Consider the following 21,936-nt stretch of genomic DNA (forward strand, 5'->3'; position numbering starts at 1 on the left):
TTTCCTGTTGACGTCAGTAGGTGTGGCGTCTCCGCCCCGGCAGACCCCTCCCCCTCTTTTCTCTTTCCCGCTGGGGCGTGTGGGCGTGGCCTCCCCAGCGCGCCCGCCTCGCCAGTCTTCTGCTCCTATCGCGCGCCTCCCCGGCTAGGCTGGGTGTGGCCTCCTCCCCGTTCCTCCTCCTCTCAGCCGTTGTAGGGGTGGCGCGCCGTGTCTCCGCCCTCGATCAGGCCCTCCTTCTCCTCCTCCCGGCCGGTGTGGGTGAGGTCTGTGTGTGTGTGTCGGTGTCTCCGGTCTTCGCTCTTCTCTCGCTGCGGTGACGATGCACAAGGAGCCGGTGGCCCAGGATGAGAATAGTGCCCCCCGGGAAGGGCAGGGGAACCGCAGGAAGGACAGACTGAGCCCCAGCGAGCACGACATGAACCACATCAACCGCACCCGGCCAAAAGCAGGTACTACCCGCACCGGGGACTGGGGCAGGTACCGACCGAGGACGGGCCACTACAGCCGGGACTGACCGCACACCACGTGACCAGTCCCGGCACTAACCTCACACCACGCTACTTACCACTGATCACGTGACTAACCAGGGACCGCACAACTAGTCCCGGGACTAACCAGGGACCGCACAACTAGTCCCGGGACTAACCAGGGACCGCACAACTAGTCCCGGGACTAACCAGGGACCGCACAACTAGTCCCGGGACTAACCAGGGACCGCACAACTAGTCCCGGGACTAGCCCGAGATTACACAACTAGTCCCAGCCAGGACTAATCGAAGATTACACAACTAGTCGCAGGACCCGCCAGAGACCACTCAATTAACCAGAGTCTAGGCTACTAGTCCTGGGACTAATCAGAGATTACACAACTAGTCGCAGGGCCAGCCAGAGACCGCACAACTAACCCAAGACCAGGCTACTAGTCCCGGGACTAACATGAGATTACACAGCTGGTACTGGGATTAACCAAAGTTTAGACTACTAGTCCCAGGTCTAACCAGAGATTACAGGACTAGTACTGAGACAAATCAGAGATCACACTACTAGTCCCAGGACCGACTAGAGACCACAATACTAACCAGAAACCACACTACCTGACCAGAGATGGGACAACTAGTACTGAGACTAAGCAATGATCACACAACTAGCCTTATGGGCTAACCAGAGGTCATGCTGCCTGTATTGGAGCTAAGTAGGGATTACACTATCTGTGCCGGGACTAACTAGGGATGGCATAACTAGAGTACCCAAACCAACTACACTACTGACTAGATGGCAGACTGTCTGGCAGGGCTAGCCAAGGAATTGTGCCAACCAAGACAGACTAATGGGCAGACGACCAGTGTAAGGACTAACCTGAGATTGCACTACTAGTTCTAGGACTGTGTATAGATCACACGGCTACTATCAGGGGTGCCAGCAGACTATCCTAGGACTAACTAGAGGATAGACTGCTAGTGCTGGGAGTGACTGGTGTCCAAGCTGCTGGTCTGGTCACAAAAAAAGTAAGTAACATTGAGCTGACTAGGCTACCATCATCAGGACTAGATAATCGGAGGCTACACTGATAGGACTTTTCTTCTACTCCAGGACTAACTAGTACTCTGCCTTTACCAGGAAGCCGCAGTCCTCGGCATAATCTGGGGGATGAGTAACGTTGTCGGGAAAGCTGAGGCTGCAGATCCCGGGAACATAACTAGTCCTGCTGAGTCATGTGTGATTTATTCTCAGGAAATGGTCACATGACCATCCCGGTATAGTGCGGCCCCTATATATGACAACGGGAAGTTGAAGTTTATCTGAGGCCAAAGAAGTTTTCAGTCTTTATTATTTCTGGGGGTGACTTAAAAATGGGGGGTCAGGGTTGTATATGCCGGTTGTGTCCCATTGGGAAGATCTCACCTGACTTCCTGTACTGGGGACACCATAATATAAGAAATTCCCTAATAGTTGTCACAGAAACGGGTGTCTCCATTGGAGGCTTTCCCCCTCGCTTCCTGTTCATTGAGGACCTGTAGGTGTCTCAGTGGATGGCAAATTCGACCAGTCCTACTACGTTCTGCTGGGACTAGTAGTTCCCCGTACCCCCTAAGAGAGGAGTCTCCTAAAATCAATATTGAACACCAAAGCTGAAAATCCTTGTGGCCCTCAAGGGGCACGCTCGATCAGTCCTGTTGCATGGGGGGGGGGGGGGGGACCATAATTTTACAGCAATGAGGCAACGCATTCCTATATGTGAAAAATCCTTTTGTAACATTCTGCTATTAGTGAGAGTATTTTTATGGACAGCCGATCAATGATTTGCTCCTGTCGTTAAGCGATGGCAGAGAGCGTCTATCGATTGTTTTGGTTAGAATTTCCGTCTGTGGTTGAATGAGACATGAGCTGAGCCAGGTGGAAAATGTTGGCATTTAACAAGCGATCAATGTGGGGGGGGGGGGTTGGCTCTGTGCGTGTTATGGTGGTTCGTCCATTTTGATTGGGGGGGGGGGGGGGGTAAAAACACACCTGCAGAATTTTTTGGCAAGCGCTTAAATAGCACTAAATTGCAAATTGTGCTAACACAAGTAATGCGTGTTGCTGCGTATTAGCGACGTTATTGTCGATGTAGAGGTGTGACTTGACCGTTTTTACTAATTGTAACACGGGGCGATTGTGTGGTGTGTGTATTTATTTATTGTGCTTCTCCATCTTGCAATTTCCCCTTCTGTCCGATCGGATTTTGGCGTGCGTGGGAACGCTTTGGATTTGCAATTTAAAATCCACTTGATTAGGATTGGAACTTGTTTGTTAACATGTTTATAAATCTGTTTTATCAACTTTTATAGAATCTTTGATACATTGTATCTTCCCTACTACAATGTATCTATTTCTAAAACAAAAGATTCAAAATGTATCTATTTATAAACATTTTTTATTTTCCTACTGCAAAGATTCTAATTGGGCTCCGTTCACACCTAGGCATTCCGGGTCACGGACGTAATCGCCGCGATTCTGCCTGCGATTTCCCAATCGCCACGGGACACGCTTGCAATGCCATTTCTTTCGATGGCACCCCAAAATCGCTGCGTGACTTTTTTTTTGCCGTGATTGTTGACCACCGAATTGCAGGGCGCCTCTCGCCCACAATAGTTGCCAGACTTTTTTTTTTTCTTTTTTTTTTTTTTTAGGCACCACAATTCGTCGGGCAACAATCGCTGTAAAATCACGCCGAGATTAGGGTGCCGTTGAAAGCAATAGGGGTAGCTATTGCGTCACGCGCTTTGCGGCGGGTTCAAGGGCAGAATCGCGCCGCTATCGTCCAACGCCAAGTGTGAATGCAGCTTTTAATTTATCTTTTTATAAACCAATTTTTATTTATTTTTTTACTGCAAAAATTCTAAATGTTTTCTGCTTCTAAACAAAATAGGGCATATATCCTACAAATGGCGCATCTCAAGTCGCATGATTTCCAGTTAGACTTCAGAGCATGACTTTTGATGCGACTTTGATCTGACTTTCAGAGAATGTAATCAAAGTTGCATCAAAAATCGGACCAAAGTAGTGCGGGAACCTTTTCTGAAGTCGCAGCAACTTCTGTAGTGTTGATAGGAACGTCTCTCCTAGAAAATACATTTAGGCTCCTTTCACACTTGTGAGACCCCCCAAGTCGCAGGACGTGTGAAATTCAATGTATCTATTTATAGTCAAAATGGAGCCTCTACCCTACAAAGATTCTAAGGTTTACACAACGTGTCTATTTAAAAAAAAAAAACAAAAAAACTTCAGGTTCAAGACTCTTTTGAAGGTTGATATTTATAAATAAAAAGTTGTTTTGTCTTTTCTGGAATCTTTGTAGTATAAATGGTGATGCATTGTATCTATTTATAAATACAATGTATAAACCTTCATATAATCTTTGTCCTGAGGGCCGGTTCACACGGGCGATGCGAGGCAACACGACTTGCCTCGCCGCGACTTGACAAGTCGCCCCCGTTCTGTACAATGGAACCGTTCTGAGAGGAGCGACTCGAGTCGCTCCGACTCAGAAAAAAGGTTCCTGTACTACTTTTGGGCGACCTCGGGGCGACTTGCATTGACTTCTATACAGAAGTCATTTGCAAGTCGCCGCTGAGGTCGCGGCGAGGCAAGTCGGTGTCGCCTCGCATCGCCCCTGTTTATAAATAGAAACCCTGGGGCAGATTTTAGGGATGCACTGTTTAAGAACTGGTACAAGTGACTGATACCTTTTTCGGTGCAACTTGAACCCTTACCAAATGCGCTCAAATCGCACTACAAATTTATGTTTTGGGTATCGGGGGCATTAGTAGAAGTACTCGTGGTATGCTTAGTATGGGTATCGATCAGTGAAACCTAGTAGGTTTACTAAAACTGGAGCACTCGCAATCTGGTGCAGCTTTGCATGGTAGCCGATCGGCTTCTAACTTCAGCTTTGTTCAATTAAGTATTGGAAATGAGCCCCCGTTCACATAAGCATGATTTGGCATGTCAAATCGCATGCCAAACTGCAGCCAGCAACGGTTGCTGCACCAACTTCCAAAAGTAGTTCCTGCACTACTTTTGTTGACTTCAGTAGACATCTGTGCATGCAGGTTTGAAATCATGCATTTAGCTGAACTTGCATGATTTCAAACCACCGTTCAGTGTGAGTGGAAGCTGATTGGTTTCTATGCAGAGTTGCGCCAGATTTTGTAGTCCATTATTGGTGAGTAATGTAAAGCCACACAATCAGAAAATCGGATGCAAAATACCGCTTTTTAAGCGATCGTATGTTAATTTGATTTTTAGTACACAACTTTCTAAAGTCCAATTGCAACGGTTTATGTGAAATTATCCAAAGGGGCAAACATAAAGGTCAGAATTCTCGTACGATACCAAAACTGACAATTTTCATTTAATCAGTACGGTATTGGTCAAAAAAATGAATCGGAAGATTAAGGGCTAGTTTACACATGCTGCTTCAGGCGCGCTTTGTTAAAGCTCTCTGAATGCCAGTCAAAACCCCTGTCACTAAATAAAATGGTTAACTTACAGTCCTGTTTATACCTTGCTTTTTGCTTGGTGCTTCGGTGAGGCTTTGCTATAGACTTCTATGGAGGCTTTGAAGCACAACTAAAGATATATGGGGTATAATGTTTGACGCAAAAGCAAGGTGTAAACAGGACTGTAACCTAACCATTTTATTTAGTGATGGGGGGGGGGGGGGGGGGGGGGGGCTTTGGTGTTCAGACATGCTTTGTTAAAGCGCTGAAGCCATGTTTTAAAGCAAATGTAAACTATCCTTTAATGTATGTTGAAACAAGTGTAAATGAACCCTAAGGGCTCATGTACAATTGCTTTGGCTACAACATGCAGGCTGTTTCCAAAGTTGCGTAATTATTTCTATTTTTTTTTTTTTTACCGCCACTTGAAGCAATGTCTGTGTATTCTTGAGGTCTTTGGCCCTCAAGTTGCAATCAAAGTGGGACCAAAGTAATGCAGGACGACTTTGAAGTCGCTGCGTCTTGAAGTTGCACATATATGAACGGTACTCATTGGAAATCATGGGGCTATGACTTGTCATGCGACTTTTCAATCACATGAAATGTCACACAAGTGGAAACCTAGCCTAAAAGTGCCTACCACTTCAACATGATTTTGTTTTTTGATGCTTTGGTAGTGCTCTTTTGAAGCTTCGGTGGTGCTTCCGTGATGCTTTTTTGAAGCTTGACAGATGCCCTGTGTGTTGATCTCATACCTGCAATTTCTCCAAAGCGAAGCTAAAGCTGAATTAAAACCTCTGAAAAGTCACAGGCGCTTCAAAGCGGGCTTGGCCATATACTTCTATGGAGGCTCTGAAGCACCACTAAAGCTATATGGGGTATCTATTTATATATAAAAAAAAAAAAAGTTGCATTGTATCGGTACCTAAAAATTATTTTATTTGGTTATAAATAGATCTGTTGTAATGACTTTTGTGGATTCTTTGTAGTGTAGGCGATGCATGTTTATAAATAGATACATTGTATGGACTTTTATAGGATCTTTGTAAAGTGTTTATACTCGGGCTCCACCCTATAACTCCCCCCACTTGGTTTGCTGTTCCTGTCCAGCGACTCTGTTGATGTGTAAATGAATTGTAATTAGAGGACGGCCTGCCTGGTCATGTGCCAAACCCCCGCTCATTGTGCCCCCTGCTCACTTCCCCCTTCCACAGCTCGGAATTCCTGCAACGTGTGAGAGTTTGAATTTTCCAACAGCCATTTCCTCAGTGTGCTGCAGCCATCTTGCCGGCATTGCTGTCCCTGCGAGCACGGGGAGGGGGGGAGGAGGAGGAGGGGAGGAGGAAAGGGGGGTCAGCTCGTCCGCTTCCTCCTTCCTGTGTCTCAGGGTGGAGCTGGCTAATATGGCCGCTCTGCTAATGCAACACACTCAGCCGTTTGCATAATAAATCACGTGCTTGCATAACCCCCGGCCCCATGCCTCCTGTTTTTGCAGCTCGGGCTTTTGTAGATGTGCAAGGAGCGTAATAATGACACCAACACAAAGCCGGAGCTCGGGAGTTTTGCAGCGAGTTGCACGTTGGAAGTGATTTTTGTCGTGTAGATTGAGGTTCCTGCTGGGTGGGTTGTCCAAAGTTGCAAAGTAATCTGGTTACATCTCTGGACGTGCCAGGTTTTTATTTTTTGTTTTATTTATATAGAACACATGCCGATGATGAAAGCTTTTTTGTAGTGGATTGCTGAGGTCGGTAAAGTTGGCTGTAGACCTTAGGAAAAAAAATCTGCATGAGATTCAGACTCTTATGTTGGCATCATGGGGAGGGGGTTAATCTTTTTCTGAGGTCTACAGCCAAAACGGTCCTTCCCCCCCCCCCCCCCCCCCCCCCTACAATGCCAACATATGAGCCTGAATCTCATGCAGATTTTTTTTATTTTTCTGAGGTCTACGGCCAACTTTACCTGCATGAGGTCAAGGCTCCTATATGGGTATCGTAGGTTGAGGACCCGTTTGTCCCAAAAGGCTCTCTTCCCTATCATGCCAGTACAGCATGCCTCGCTTTGGAGTTATTTTTTTTTTTTTTTGGTGCAGTCCACCAAATAACATGCAACTTCATGAAATGTCGCTTTGTTACATGTAATTAAAGTTTGCACACACAAAAAAAATAACTCGGTGTGCCGTGATCAGCATATTGGCGGCACCCCCCCCCAGCTGTGGTGCGTTCAATGGTTGTGAATGAGCCCTAAGATGCTGTTGCTTCTTGGCAGGAGGTTGGGCACCAAGGGCTGTTGCATGGCCCCCGCTCTGACCATCCGTTCTCACCCAGTGCAAAAAGTGTATGCATGTACAGATTTTTCACCTTTATGCGTGAAGGTGAAAAACCTTGAGCCTTTAGAATCACTTTAATAAAATGGAAGTGACCATGGAATGAATAATGCAAGGAAGGGGTTGGCTTAGATCAGGGGTCTCAAACTGGTTGGCCCTCCAGCTTTTGTGGAACTACAAGTCCTACCATGCCTCTGACTGTCATGCTTGTAACTGTCAGCCTAGCAATGCCTCATTGAGTTTCGCAACAGCTGGAGGGCCTGCTGGTCTGAGACCCCTGGCTTAGATGGTGCCCTTAGTGTCCTTGGAGAGATGGCAGGAAGTTGAGGGAAATCTGTGCCATTGCTTATTGCTACCCATACCTGCATGTTCTGGTGACAACTAAAGGCCTCCCCCCCCCCCCCCCCCCCCAATTATTTCTATAAATGAGTCTCCACAGTGTGATCATAGAAATAAAAATCTGACATTAATTTTGAGTCTCGACTTTATGCAAAACAAAAAGCTGGCTGGAGTTGGACTTCAAAAAGACTTGTGGTTCTGTTGGTATCGGAGGTTTGGTACAGGTATTCCTATAGTTATATTGGACCTCATAGTCACCTGTGCTTTTCTTTTTCTTTTTTAGGCTCCTGGGATTCTAACGGGTTTGGCCCAGAAATCGAGACGCTGGCTGGACGCACGGAGGAGAGCGTGCCCCTCAGCCCCTCCAACTCCCTCAACCTCCGTCACTTGCGCGGCTGTGAAAAGGACTTCTCCGGGCGACAGCACCAGCGCTCTCCCTCCAACCACTACCATCCCAACTACTACTCCTCGCACCACCACCGCACTTCCTACACGAACCAGCGTAAAGGCTACTGGGACTATGAGAACCAGTACCGCGATGGAAAACGCAAAGCTTGGGTGCCTCGGCCCAGCGGGGGACCTCACATGCAGCGTCCCAGAAACCGTGAGGCTTACAACTCGACAGAGGGCTCCTGTGTAGAAGCTAGGCCCGAGCAGACCTCTGGAGAGAAGAGTAAAACTTATCAAGGAGTCTCCCGCCAGTCCTCTCCCCCAGTAGAGAAGGAGCAGACCACGGATAGCTGGCTGCTCTTTAAACCGCTGCCGGTGTTTCCCGTGGACAACAGCAGCGCGAGAACCTCACCCAAAATTAGCTACGCCAGCAAGGTGAAAGAGAACCTGGATGGCAAAGGACTGGTGCCTAGTTCTGCCGTTAGGACCTCCAATACCCCTCCGAGCTGCGTGCTAAATACACAGACAGGACTTAATAGCGATAGCTTCTCCGCAGCCCCCACTCAGTCAACAAGCTCCCTCTCCTCCTCCTCCTGTTCCTCTCTCTCCTCCACACCACCTTCCCCCGTCAACCAAGAGAACCTAGGGGCCATTTTCCAGAATGAGTGGGGGCTGTCTTTTATTAATGAGCCAGGAGCTGGCCAGGCCCCAGAGGAAGCAAAGCAACCACAAGAAGAGACTGGTGGTATAGGTGTGGAGGGTGGAGGCGGAGACTTACCCCCGGCATCCATTTTGATGCGTCTGTCAACTGGATTTTTCGTAGAAAGTGCCGAGCCTGAGGAAACCCAGATGGAAAACCCAAGAGACTGGGAGACCATGGTGAACTACAGTTTGCACGGTAAGTCATGAAAGTTGACCCAGGGCTTGGTTACCATTGAGTTAGAATGGGGTACAACCTTCAATCTCATTGAATCATCATCTGGGTACCTGCAGAGACCCTCAAACCTGGCCGCATAGATCTGGGACTAGAACACTTCCCAGCCTCTGTATTGGCTGCTGTGCACCAGTTCTGGGATGATGGAGGAGCCTTCAAGTCTGACCAAAGTCCAAGCTTTTAGTAATTGTGTGGCCAGATTCAGGAAACTCATCCTACACAGGGAGGACCATATAGGGACTGAGACGTGGTAGTATCTGAGTTGTGCATATGATTGTTAGAGTATTGGCGTCACAGGTTGACAATTTTTAATATAAGCAGCATAAGTACTCGGATGGGATCTGGTATCAGCTGCTTGTTCTTGTACAGCAGGGCTGGAGTGTGAGAGGAAGAAGCAGCATGAAGGGTCAATCTGTGCTGATGGGCAGGAGAGTGACATGAGCTTATCACTCTGCTGCTGCTTACACTGTCCAGTCACAGGCTGGGGCCTGGTCCGGGATGGCCTGGGTTCACAGGAAGTGGAGTACCCCCCCCCCCCCCCATCCCATGCCCTTTTAAATGTGTCTAATGCCTGGTCCCCTACTGTTTGATGGGGTTTCAATCTTTGGCTGCCATGTGTCTACTAGGAGGCATGGGTGGCTGCAATTAGTCGATGTTATACTTCTTGTAAAGGGTTTTAAAGCAACAGTTACTTTAAGCCCCTGTTAACACCGGATTTGCCTTGTCATGCGATTTGACAAGTCCAAATTGCATGACAAGTCGCACCGTTTTGTCAGCAATGGAACAATTCGAATCTGTGTGACGCAGCCTTTGCACCGGCCTGCACCATTTAAATTGTGCGTTTTTTCAAGGAACGCCACATGTTTTCAAAGCTGCATTCAGTGTAAACGGGGGGCTTAAAGTTGCTGTATATTGTAACCTTTTATTCCTATAGATCAGTCTTTCTCAACCTGTGTTCTGTGCAACCAAATCCTTCTGAGACTTGTGGCCTGCAGTGAGCAATAGTTTGATTTTAGATTTTTTTTTTTTTCCCCCCACCCATCACATGGTTCCTTGACTGATAACTCAACTGGGGGGGGCGGCACCTCTCCCGACGGCCACCATTTGGGGCAGGGACGGCACCTCTCATGATGTCCCTGCCCCAAATGGTGGCCGTCGGGAGAGGTGCCGTACCTGCCCCAATAGGTGGCTGTTGGGAGAGGAGGCCATCGGCAGCAGTGCCGTCCCTGCCCCAAATGGTGGCCGTCGCCTCTCCCATTGGCCACCATTTGAGGAAGGGGCAGGGGGGAGACATGGACTTCCAAAGTAAAGGGGCACTTTTCTAATCACTAAAGGACCCCCTTTCCACTGACCTCAGATTAGATTTCAGTTGAGAAATGCTTCTAATGTAAAGGCACTACAAAAATATTTACCCTGGGTGTTGCATACCTTATTCCTTTGATATCTACAGCTTGATGATCATGCCAATTTACAATGAGCTGTAGATCTAAACACTTGTAGCAGAGGTTCTCAGGGGCTGCAAAAGTATCTCAGTTTTCTCTATGGTAAAATGGTTGAGAAGGATTTGTCTAGCTAATGCACTTGGAACTTCAGCTTTACCTTTTTTTTTTTTTTTTTTAAGCCAAGATCTCACTGCTCAGAATTGCTCTGGCATTGTGTAGTATAGAATTATCTCTGGGCTTCCTTGTTCAAGCAAAGTACAGCTCCTCCAAACTGTCCCATGTCCTTTTGTTCTCGGTAAAGTCTTTTTTTGCAATCTCTTGGTGTGTATTATAGAGACTGAGTCACTGCTGCTGTGTTGGTTTTATCGCTAGGAAAAAAAAAGTATGTATGTTATATGTGTGTATTTTATGTTAAGGTATTGGGACGCCTGCCTTTACACACAAACCTTTATGGTATCTTAGTCGGTAGGGTTCAATATTGAGTTGGCCCACCCTTTGCAGCTATAACAGCTTCAACTCTTCTGGGAAGGCCATCCACAAGTTTTAGGAGATGTGTCTATGGGAGTGTTTGACCATTCTTCCAGAAGAGCGTTTGTGAGGTCAGGCACTGATATTGGATGAGAAGGAATGGCTCACAGTCCCCGATCTAATTCATTTCAAAGGTGTTTTATTGGGTTGAGGTCAGGACTCTGTGCAGGTCAGTCAAGTTCCTCCACCCCAAACTCGCTCATCCATGTCTTTATGGACCTTGCTTTGTGCACTGGTGCGCAGTCCTGTTGGAACAGGAAGGTGTCATCCCCAAACTGTTTACGCAAAGTTGAGAGCATGAAATTGTCCAAAATGTCTTGGTATGCTGACGCCTTAAGCGTTCCGTTCTCTGGAACTAAGGGGCAACCCCTGAAAACGGCCCCATGCCATAATCCCCCCCCCCTCCCTCCACCAACCAAATTACTTGGACCAGTGCACAAAGCAAGGTCCATAGAGACACGGGTGAGGGAGCTTGGGGTGGAGGAACTTGACTGGCCTGCACAGTCCTGACCTCAACTCGATCGAACACTTTTGGGGTGATTTCGAGCAAAGACTGCAACCCAGGCCTTCTCCTCCAACATCAGTGCCTGACCTCACAATTGGGCTTCTGGATGAATGGTCAAAGATTCCCATACACACTCCTAAACCTTCCCAGAAGAGTTGAAGCTGTTAACTGCAATGGGTGGGCCAACTCAATATTGAACCCTACGGACTAACTCTGATGTCATTAAGGTTTATGTGTGTGTAGGCAGGCCACTGCCCACATGGCGCATACGTGTGGCAGAAAAGAGGGTGGGGTTTTAATTTTCTGCACATGTATGTACATGGTCAGCCAGGGTTTCTGTGCTCAGACTGAGTTCTAGTAATTGGGAGAGGTGGGACCAGCTCCTGATCATGTGGTCACCTAATTGGGCAGTCCTGCTCCGGGTAAAGGGTCGTTGGGGCAGGAAGAGGTTGGTCTATTAAATCTACCATTGAAAGTGCTTTATCTGTTCCAATAAATGCAAAACAATACCTGTTAATCCTAGAAGAGGAAATCCAGTGCTGTATGTTTGCTCTACAGTGTTACCAAAAATTGTTAGGACTACAGAACACCTCACAAAGTTTAGGGTGGCGTTCTGTAGGTGACATATGTAAAGGCATATTTATAAAGTGCTTAATCTGACCTTTAGAAAGCATTCCAGTGACTCTTTCGGCTCCATGTGTTTAAGTGATTTTCAGCCATGGGAATGTCACTGCTTTATAAATAGACTCATTCATCTCCTAGACCAGTGAACCTTGGCACCCCAGATGTTTCGGAACTACATTTCCCATGATGCTCAACTACACTGCAGAGTGCATGAGCATCATGGGAAATGTAGTTCTAAAACTTCTGGGTTGCCATACAGTACAGTGAGTGAATGTTGTCACCCCAGAACAGGAAGTGGTTATTGGCAGGATCAGCAGACTATGAATAAAAATATAGGCCATAAAAAAAAAAAACTGCAGCTACCACATATAAGGCCTGGCAAGCTGCAACATATTACATTTTCATCCATGAGTTTATATAAAATGGGGAAAGCGGGGGGACTGTCGCGGTGCTTACAAATGATAATAGAAAGCAGATATATATAATTATTTTTTTTTTTAAATGAGAATAAAGGTAAAACACAACGGCCAGTTTATTCAAGAATATTCAACATTTCAAGATGTAGGTGGTCATATAGCAAATGTTCAGCTTAAACAAGGTTTTCATATTCGTATATTAGCCCGACAAGTTTCGACTACTAGCTTCATCAGGGTTATACTGATTAAGCTAGTAGGCGAGACTTGTCGGGAGATAGAGGTACCGTAATATAAAATTTTCAGGTTTCCATTATTTGTAAGCACGACAATCCCCCTTTCTTTCCCATTTCATATATTTGACTACTTTTTGTGGAGGGGGGGTGCAGATTTACCTTCACACCCTGTCCCATAGCCAAAACAGGAAGTGAGAGAATATCTGCAAATAAGGGAATCCGTTATGATGGGTTCTAATTAGAGATATCATGCTTTTTATTTATACTTTAAACCAGGGCTCGACAAACCCCAGGTCGCCAATGCGACCAGAAATCGCGACCTGGCGCCTAAGCTGCCACCAGCCCACTCGCTATAGATGCCCCAGACATGCAGCAGCATTAACACTGACTGCCATCCTCCTCCCTTTACACTCAGCAGCGCCGCGCTGAGTGTGTGAAACTGACAAGCAATGGAGAGAGGAGGATCTGTCAGCCTGATGTGGGGGTGGGGGCGGGACCCAGCAGCTACTAAACACCAGCCAATGGGATCTGGGCGGGCCGCTAAGTGTATGTGGCCCGCCCCTTTTCTTAAGCAGCCCAATCGTTGGCTGGTGTTTGATAGCTGCTGAGTCCTGCCCGGGTCCCGCCCACCCCGACATCAGGCTGAAATTGACATATCCGCCTCTGTTACTTGTCAGTTTTACACCCCGGCAGTGTCCCGCCCATTCCGACATTAAGCTCAATTCTGACAGCTCCTCTGTTACATTTCAGTAACGGAGTGCTCCGTGTGAAACCTGCCAGCGCCAACCAGTGCCACCGCCAATCAATACCACGTGCCACCGTCAGTCAGTGCCAACCAGTGGCACCTGCCAGCACATATCGGTGCCACCTGCTAGTGCCATCGCCAATCAATACCACCTGCAACCACCACCCAGTGCCACCTGCCACCACCCAGTGCCACCGTCAGTCAGTGCCACCTGCCAGTGCCGAGTGTCACCGTCAATCAGTGCCACGTGCCACTACCAACCAGTGCCACCTGCCACCACCAAACTACTTCCAAACCAGGGCCACTAGTGCCACCTGCCAGTGCCATCTGGCAGTTCCACGTGCCTTCCAGTGGCAACCATGGCCAGCCAGTTCCATCTGTTGCCAGCCTTACTCTTTCTGGTCAGCCCATACCCCTGATGTAACAAGTTTCAATGGAGTTATTGACTGGGTGCTCCATTGTGAGTTAGGGATAGGGGGTGAAAATTAGTGGCCTTACCCTGGGAGCTGGAAAAAAAAACTGGCTCCTAACTTTAACTGGCTCCTAAATTCAAAGCAAATTTGTCAACCCCTGCTTTAAACTCATGGCAGGTGAAGTCGGCCATCGGCTGCCGGTTATGAAATTGATGGCTTATGCAGCCATTGTGGGTCATAGAGTGAATTCTCCTCGATGAACAAAGGCAGTCTAATGCCTTGTACACACGGTCAGACTTTCCGACGGAAAACGTGCAATCAGATCGCGTTGTCAGAAAATCCGATCGTGTGAGTGTGGGCTCCATCTGACTTTTTCCGTTGGAATTTCCGACAGTTTGAGAGCTGGATCTAAAATTTTCAGACAGCAAAATCCGATAGTTTCAATTTCCGATCGTGTGTAGACAATTCCGACGGACAAAGTGCCACACATGCTCAGAATAAATTACGAGACGAAAGCTGTTGGCTCATAGTCTCTTTATAGTCCCGTCGTGCGTCACCGCGTTCTCAACTTTGTGCGACCGTGTGTATGCAAGAAAAATTTGGGCCAAAAGATCTTGTTGTCAGAATGTCTGACTGTGTGTACGGGGCATAGGAATGATTTTGGTTTCATCCTCTATGTGGGAGAGGCTGAAACCTGAATAAGGCCATCTACCACCCAACAAAGAAGAATTTTGAGACCGGTTGCAGCTTTCAGACTCCACCATTTATGGTGCTGTGTGTAGATCAGTGGCTGTCAATAGGTGTAGAGGCCTCAACTGTGGCCCCTCGCAGTACTAAAGAGCCACATATTAATCGGTGGGATGTCGGGGACCTCAGACATGCACAGCGTGCTTTGTCACTGTCAGTAGAGCTTCCACTACCGACTGCTGGGGGTCTGCCAAGGGCTTTGTGTGGCTTTGGGCAGCAGGGGGTATAGACAGATAAAGCTACAGCACATTTCCATTATTTTAATGTATTTACTGTTCTATTTTTCAGAATGGAACAAAGTCTGGAACATGCATAAGAAAGGTAAGATCTGCTACATTGTATATATTTCCTGTATGTTATAATTCCCCAGGTTGTGCTGTGTTGCAGAGATTGATTCCCTGAACTGTGCTTTATCACAGCACCTGAATAACATTTGTCTCAATGTTGCAAATAGCAGCCTATCAGATCTCCCCTTTTGATTATGTCATACTGCACTGTTAGTAGAAACAGAAGACCTGATTGGTTGCTGTAGGCAGTGCACATAGTTCTTGGGGACTCTATACCGAATTGATGAGTTGGTGAAACTTACAGACCAGGGATCTGTGACTCCACAAAACCAGCTTGTCTGTAAACATGGAGACAAACCGTTCCTATTCATAAACTGTTGGTACTATATAAATCCTGTATGAGGGCCAAGTAGGAGCTTCTTTTTAACCACTTCAATACCCGGGCACTTACAGCCCCCTCTTCCTGCCCAGGCCAATTTTCAGCTTTCAGCGATGTGACTGTTTAAATGACATTTGCGCGGTCATGCTACACTGTACCCAAACAGAATTTTTAATCCTTTTTGTTCCCAAGGATAAGGCTTCTTTCACACGGACGATGCGTTCAGATCCGCCTATCAGTTTTTCAGGCAGACCTGAACGGATGCTCCATAGAGGTCTATGGAGTGTCGGATGTCAGCGCTGACATCCGATCCGAAAAAGTGTGACGGAGAAAAAAAACTTTTTCCATCTGCCTACAGATCGGACCGAATGACGGACTCTACAGTCTGTCGTCGCCCGATCTCCCATGGGGAGACCGGTGCTGATCAGCACTGATCCACCCCCGTGTGAAAGAGGCCTAAAGCTTTCTGTTGGTGGTATCTGATCACCTCTGTGTTTTTACCAATTTCGTTGTAGTGGTGTCAGACTGACATGCAGCAACAACGATCGCCACGATGAGCGGTCGTTCTGGGTGAACGACATGACAGCCTCCCAGAACGAGACCCCTGCCGCCTAGCTGTCATTTGACGGTGGGTGTGAGGTGGTTAATGACTGGATTAGTGTGTTAAAGAAACTTTACCTCCGGCATTTTTTTAGGCTTACAACTATCCAGAGATGAGGCCTACAGTGCAGAAAACATATGGAGTGTTTTCAGGGATGTCGCATTCCCAACATTCTGTACAGAGCCTGTTGCATGAAGAGGCTATAAGGTAGTTGCTGCAACAGAGGAGTAGGGGGTGTGTGTGGGTTTTTTTTTTTTTTTTTTAAAGTGGATGTAAAGTTATTTTAGGAGAAGGGAAAATAAGATGCCTGCTCTGTGCAGTGGTTTTGCATAGTGGCCCCAAACGACCTCTTCTGCGTGTGCCCCCCTCAACACACCGCCATTAATGTGTAAACCTCTGGCAACAAAAGTGAGTACACCCCTCAGGCTCGGTTTCCTCTAGTGTGACTTGTCATGTGACTTGGGACTGCAAAGTCTCATGACAAGTTGTACCCCGTTATTTCCAATGAGTACCATTTCAGTGCAACTTCAAAGTAGTCCCTGCACTACTTTGGTCCCACTTTAATGTGACTTGATGTCCATTGACCTCAAGAATACACAGGCATTGTTTCAATATGCATCAAAATCGTGGCAAAATCCCATGACTTTCAGGTCGCAATAGTGGAAACCTAGGCTAAGTGAAAATGTCCAAATTGGGACCAATTAGCCATTTTCCTGCCTTGCTGTCATGTAACTCATTACAAGGTTTTAGGTGTGAATGGGGAGCAGGTGTGTTAAATTTGATATCGCTCTCACCCTTTCATGATGATCACTGGAAGTTCAACATGACACCTCATGGCAAAGAACACTCTGAGGATCTGAAAAAAAAGAATTGTTGCTCTACATAGATGGCCTAGTCTATACGCTTGTTTCCAAGACCCTGAAACGGAGCTGCAGCACGGTGGCCAAGACCATACAGCCGTTTAACAGGACAGGTTCCACTCAGAACAGGCCTCACCATCGTCGTCCAAAGAAGTTGAGGTCACGTGCTCAGCGTCATATCCAGAGGTTGTCTTTTGGAAATAGACGTATGAGTGTTGCCAGCATTGCTGCAGAGGTTGAAGGGGTGGGTGGTCACTGTCAGTGCTCAGACCATACGCTGCACACTGCTTAAAATGGTCTGTATGGCTGTCATCCCAAAAGGAAGTCTGTTCTAAAGATGATGCACAAGAGAGCCTGCAAACGGTTTGCTGAAGACAGGCAGACTAAGGACATGGATTACTGGAACCATGTCCTGTGGTCTGATGAGACAAAGATAAACTTATTTGGTTCAGATGGTGCCAAGCGTGTGTGGGGGCAACCAGGTGAGGAGTACAAAGACAAGTGTGTCTTGCCTACAGTCAAGCATGGTGGTGGGAGTGTCATGGTCTGGGGCTGCATGAGTGCTGCCGACACTGGGGAGCTACAGATCATTGAGGGAACCATGAATGCCAACATGTACTGTGACATACTGAACCGGAGCATGATCCCCCTCCCTTCAGAGACTGGGCCGCAGGGCAGTATTCCAACATAACCCCAAACACCTCCAAGACGTTTACTGCCTTGCTAAAGAAGCTGAGGGTAAAGGTGATGGACTGGCCAAGCATGTCTCCAGACCTAAACTCTATTGAGCATCTGTGGGGGATCCTCAAATGGAAGGTGGAGGAGAGCAAGATCTCGAACATCCACCAGCTCTGTGATGTCATCATGGAGGAGGGGAAGAGGACTCCAGTGCCAACCTGTGAAGCTCTGGTGACCTCCATGCCCAAGAGGGTTAAGGCAGTGCTGAAAAATAATGGTGGCCACGCAAAATATTGACACTTTGTCCCCAATTTGGACATTTTTCACTTAGGGGTGTACTCAAAATAAAAAAGTGTGTGTATATATCTATATATCACTGCACAGCTGCTAAACACATGTTTAGGGTCGGTTGTAGGGTGTGTTTTTTTTCATTTTTTTTTTTATTTTTATTTTTTCCTTCTCCTCCAGCAGCCCCTAATTACTGCCATTTTATTTTTTTGAAAGCAGAAAAATCACATTCAGGATTGTAGTTTACTGCCATTTCAAACACTTGTAAATGCGGTAACCTGCGTTTGTTTACATTTTTATAAGCGTTTGTTCCTCTTAAAAAAAAAAAAAAAAAAAAAAAAAAAAAAGTCGCTCTGCTGCTTTCTCTTCCCTCAGAGAATGGCTGAAATGGGGTAATGATGTACTTGTTGTTTGTGTATTGTGGGCATTTGGGAGGGTCTCCTGAGGTTATCCGTCTAAACACGCTATGTAAAAGCAGCAAAATGTTTATTTTTATTTTTTTTAAATGGTTACTCTCTGTCACGTTCCAGCGTTCAGATGGTTTTCAAACGTCCCGTTTACATTAAGCCTAAAGATTAAGCATCCCATCAACTATTGATTTCAGGTCTGCTATTCCTGTTGGAAAAAACATTCCTGAAATACTTGTCCTCTGGAGTGCCGCCTGTCTTTGCACATGCAGGGTAAAATAACAGGTTGCCCGTAATGCCGCTCCCACAGCTGCTGGTATTTTATTGCTCTGCTGTAGGTGTGAGGATGCCCTACATAGGGATAAGAACTCCTCAATGGGACAATGCTGGCTGTCTCAGGCTTTATGTACACTGGCGGCTCCTAAACTTGACTTTAGGAGCTCTTTTGGTATGTGTATGTATGTTTATTTGTTTTTTCCCTTCTAAACTCAACTCCATAAAGCTGGTGTCCATGTACATGTAGGCTTTTTAGCAGAGTTTGGGAGCTGGTGAGGTTCAACCTCCACCTCCTGAATGCATAAGACTCTTTTTTTAGGATAGGAGTGTTTTGACCGCCAGCCTTGGGAAAACTCTGTAAAACCGCAGTGTTTTTGCACTTTCCCGTGGCTGCGGTCAATGAGGGCCGCCAAGCATAATCCAATGGAGTTCATGCGGCTGCATTGGATCAGAAAGCATTGCATTTGACAAGGGCACCCTTAAAACCGTATTAAACCCAAAAGCAAACCTTATATTGCAGCTTACCAATTAGATGTGATCGCTGCATTTTTTTTTTTTTTTTTTTTTTTTTTTTTTAGCTTGCTTTCCTTTTCAACTGGTGGTCTAGCCAGCAAGGCTGTTAGTCAAAGCAACAAACTCCCTATCAGATTGTACAGGGATAAGACAAACCATTTACTACTGGAAGGGGTGCTTTTAATAAAGCTTGTAAATTCATGTAAAACCTTTTCCTAAAAAGCTTTGCTGCAACTGCCTAATACATTGTGAGCTGCAGTTCAGTTCCTTTTTGTTAGTATATCTAAATCTGCTAGTACATCCAACAGTTTAAGGGGCGCTTTACAAGCGTTTTTCAGAAGCTGACCTTGTGAAAGGGCTCTTAAAGCACTTGGGCTTTCACATTGGGATTGCAGATGAAGCTTCTTTCAAGCGCTTCACAGGCTTTTTTTTTTTATTTAATGCTAAAGCGTCTGAAAAATGCCCCAGTGTGAAAGGGGTCTAAATGTTTGGATCTAATACCACTTTAAGCAGCTGCAGTGGACCTATTGCCTAGCTTTCCATAGGCTAAAGCTTGAGTTCACTTTAAATGCTATTTGTAATGGTGGTAAAGAAACTATGATGTATTGCTATTTATCGCACACAGAGGAGCTTAACTCCGATCTGTTTAAAAAATAAAATAAAAATGTGAGCCGTTTCTCAATCCTCAAGGTGTGTGGGCTACCTGTTTAGGGGATTGTAGAGGACTCCTGCTCCCCCTACATGCTAGCAGTCTTGTGAATGGACTGTTCCTGACTTCATCACGCCTATAGACCGGTGTCCTTTCAGAAAGCCGCTACCCATCAGAATACGTAACGGAAGTAACATTCCGGTGCGGCCATCTTGGTACACCCCGCACTTGTCCGCAGCAAGCAGCCATTTTTACACCCACTGAAGTCTGGCATTTCACACTTTGTTTTAACTGTAAACTGAGCTTATATAGTCAAATGCGGTATTTAAAAGACGTGTGACTATTTATGTTGAATTTTATTAGCATCGGTGAGCCTGCTCTCACAGGTTTGCTAATCTGACAGACTGCTTTTTAAAATTCAACATCAAAACAGTTGCACTGACTTCCAAATACTGTGTTTTTACCAGTAAACTGAGCTTATATAGTCAGTGTGAAATTCAAGACTTCAGTGGGTGTTAAAAATAAAAAATCTGCTTGGCGACTTCTGTAGGCTTACTTGGGGACGAGTGTGAGTGTACCAAGATGGCCACAACGGAACCTTTTCTGATGGCTCGTAGAGCTGCACGATTCTGGCCAATATGAGGATCACAAATTTTTTTATTTTTTTACTTTGAATAAAAAGCGCACGCACTCCGGCTTTCATACTGGGGAGGTATGAGAGGCGCTTTTCAGGTGTTTTGTAGGTGCTAAAGTGTGAAAGGGGTTTAAACCATATGATTGTCCCCAGATACAGTGCTGAGAGCGTATGGGCCATGTTGGCAGCACTGGTACATCCGTTGCTCTTGGATGTTCATATACCAGGAGCCTGCAGGAGGTGCAGCTACGTCCTTCTCTCTTAGGAAAGAAATGTGTAAGGGAGGGGAGGAAAAATAAAAATGTATTTGCAAAATTAAGTGTGCCATTTATTAAACTTGGTGTGTAAATATTATCTCCACTTGCTGTTTTCCAGATCCCTCCCGTGTCATCATATACGCAGAGAGCATGGACGGAAAGGGTTAGCGGACGCCCGGAGGAGACGACAGAAGGGTGAAGGATGACCCTACAACACACACACAGAATTACCCTACTCCCTAAGAAAACACACCGACCGCAGCGCGGGATTCAAGATACGTCACAGAAATTGCGCCCCTCGAAAGACCGCTTTACCCCCTTCTCCTCTGTGCCCTCTGTGCAGAAGGGGTAAGGTGGCGTTTCCTGGAGAATACTTATTTTTTTTTGTTTTTGTTTTTTTGTTTTTTCTTTGCACACACAATTTTTTTATTTTATATATTTTTTTTTTGACCACGTCCCCGACGCAAGAGGGCCGCGTCACTCGTGGGCCATTGAGGTGGGGAAGATCCCACGTGTTCTGGCAGTCAGGGGCCGGGTTGCCTCCGCTGCTGTCGTCGACAAAAGTGGACAGTTTCTGAACGGAAGTGAAAAGTCCTGGGCCGCCGGGGCGGGCGTTGACCGCGGACTCTCCAGGAGTTGGGCTATCGCTTCTCTTCGTCGCTGCAGAACATGACAGCCACAGCTCCGCCTTTCAGTTTTCTTTTCCCTCTTCTTTTTTTTTTTTTTTTTTTTTTCACCCCACCCTTCTGTCTCAGCCCCCTCCTGAGGTTTGAGATGGTCACCTCTAGGGAGGTGCTGCAGTGCAGGTAGGTACTCGGTGCTTGTGGATCGGTTGGTGTTCCCAACGTACTCCGTACCGCTGCACAGTGCAGCATCACCCTTCCTCCAGGGAAAGGATCCTTTCAGGGAATCTTTTACCTTTTTTAGAGTTTGCACCTTTTTTTTTTTTTTTTTTTTTTTTTTTTTTTTTTTGTTTGTTGTTTGTTTTGGGGATTTTTCATCCCTGATTTTAACCCTTTTCACAATAGATTGTGGCTGGGGTGCCAACTTGGCAATTGGTTAAATGCCAGCCTGGGATTTATATTGTGATTAAAATCTGTTTTATTACCATTCTGTTTTGCAGTGTTTCTTTCAGCATCGCTTGTCTTGTACTATAAAGCTTTATTTTCAGTATTAATTTAAATAAGGATGCACTGATACCAAGTACTGATCGTTTGTGGTGCGATTTGCCTCCATAGAAAATGAATGGGCTGCAAAGAATAGCATACGATTTGAACAGGAATGTGGTGTGACTCCAGTCCAAATCGCACGCAATTTTCCCCACTGCTCCTGTTTGTCAGTGATTTTTAGCCTGGGTACACACGAGAGCGTTGCGGGTAACCACATGCAATTAGGACAGGAACCACACTGTATTCCTGTTCAAAATTGCATGCAATGCTTTGCGGCGCAATTTGCGTCCATACAAAACGAATGGGCTCAAATCGCG

General features: G+C 46.3%; 1 protein-coding gene across 1 annotated transcript; it reads left to right on the plus strand.

Moving 5' to 3' along the window:
* Positions 1-213: 213 nt before the first annotated feature.
* LOC143923588 (FMR1-interacting protein NUFIP2-like) lies at positions 214-21,560 on the plus strand. The gene is made up of 4 exons (XM_077447368.1): positions 214-449; positions 7,928-8,932; positions 14,910-14,942; positions 20,569-21,560. The coding sequence occupies exons 1-4, from the start codon at positions 320-322 to the stop codon at positions 20,616-20,618; spliced, it is 1,218 nt and encodes a 405-aa protein (XP_077303494.1). The 5' UTR covers positions 214-319; the 3' UTR covers positions 20,619-21,560.
* The last annotated feature ends 376 nt before the right edge of the window (positions 21,561-21,936 follow it).

Source organism: Lithobates pipiens, unplaced genomic scaffold (genome assembly GCF_037356315.1).
Source record: "Lithobates pipiens isolate NorthernLeopardFrog02 unplaced genomic scaffold, aLitPip1_a1.2 Scaffold_22, whole genome shotgun sequence".
NCBI classification, from domain to species: domain Eukaryota; kingdom Metazoa; phylum Chordata; class Amphibia; order Anura; family Ranidae; genus Lithobates; species Lithobates pipiens.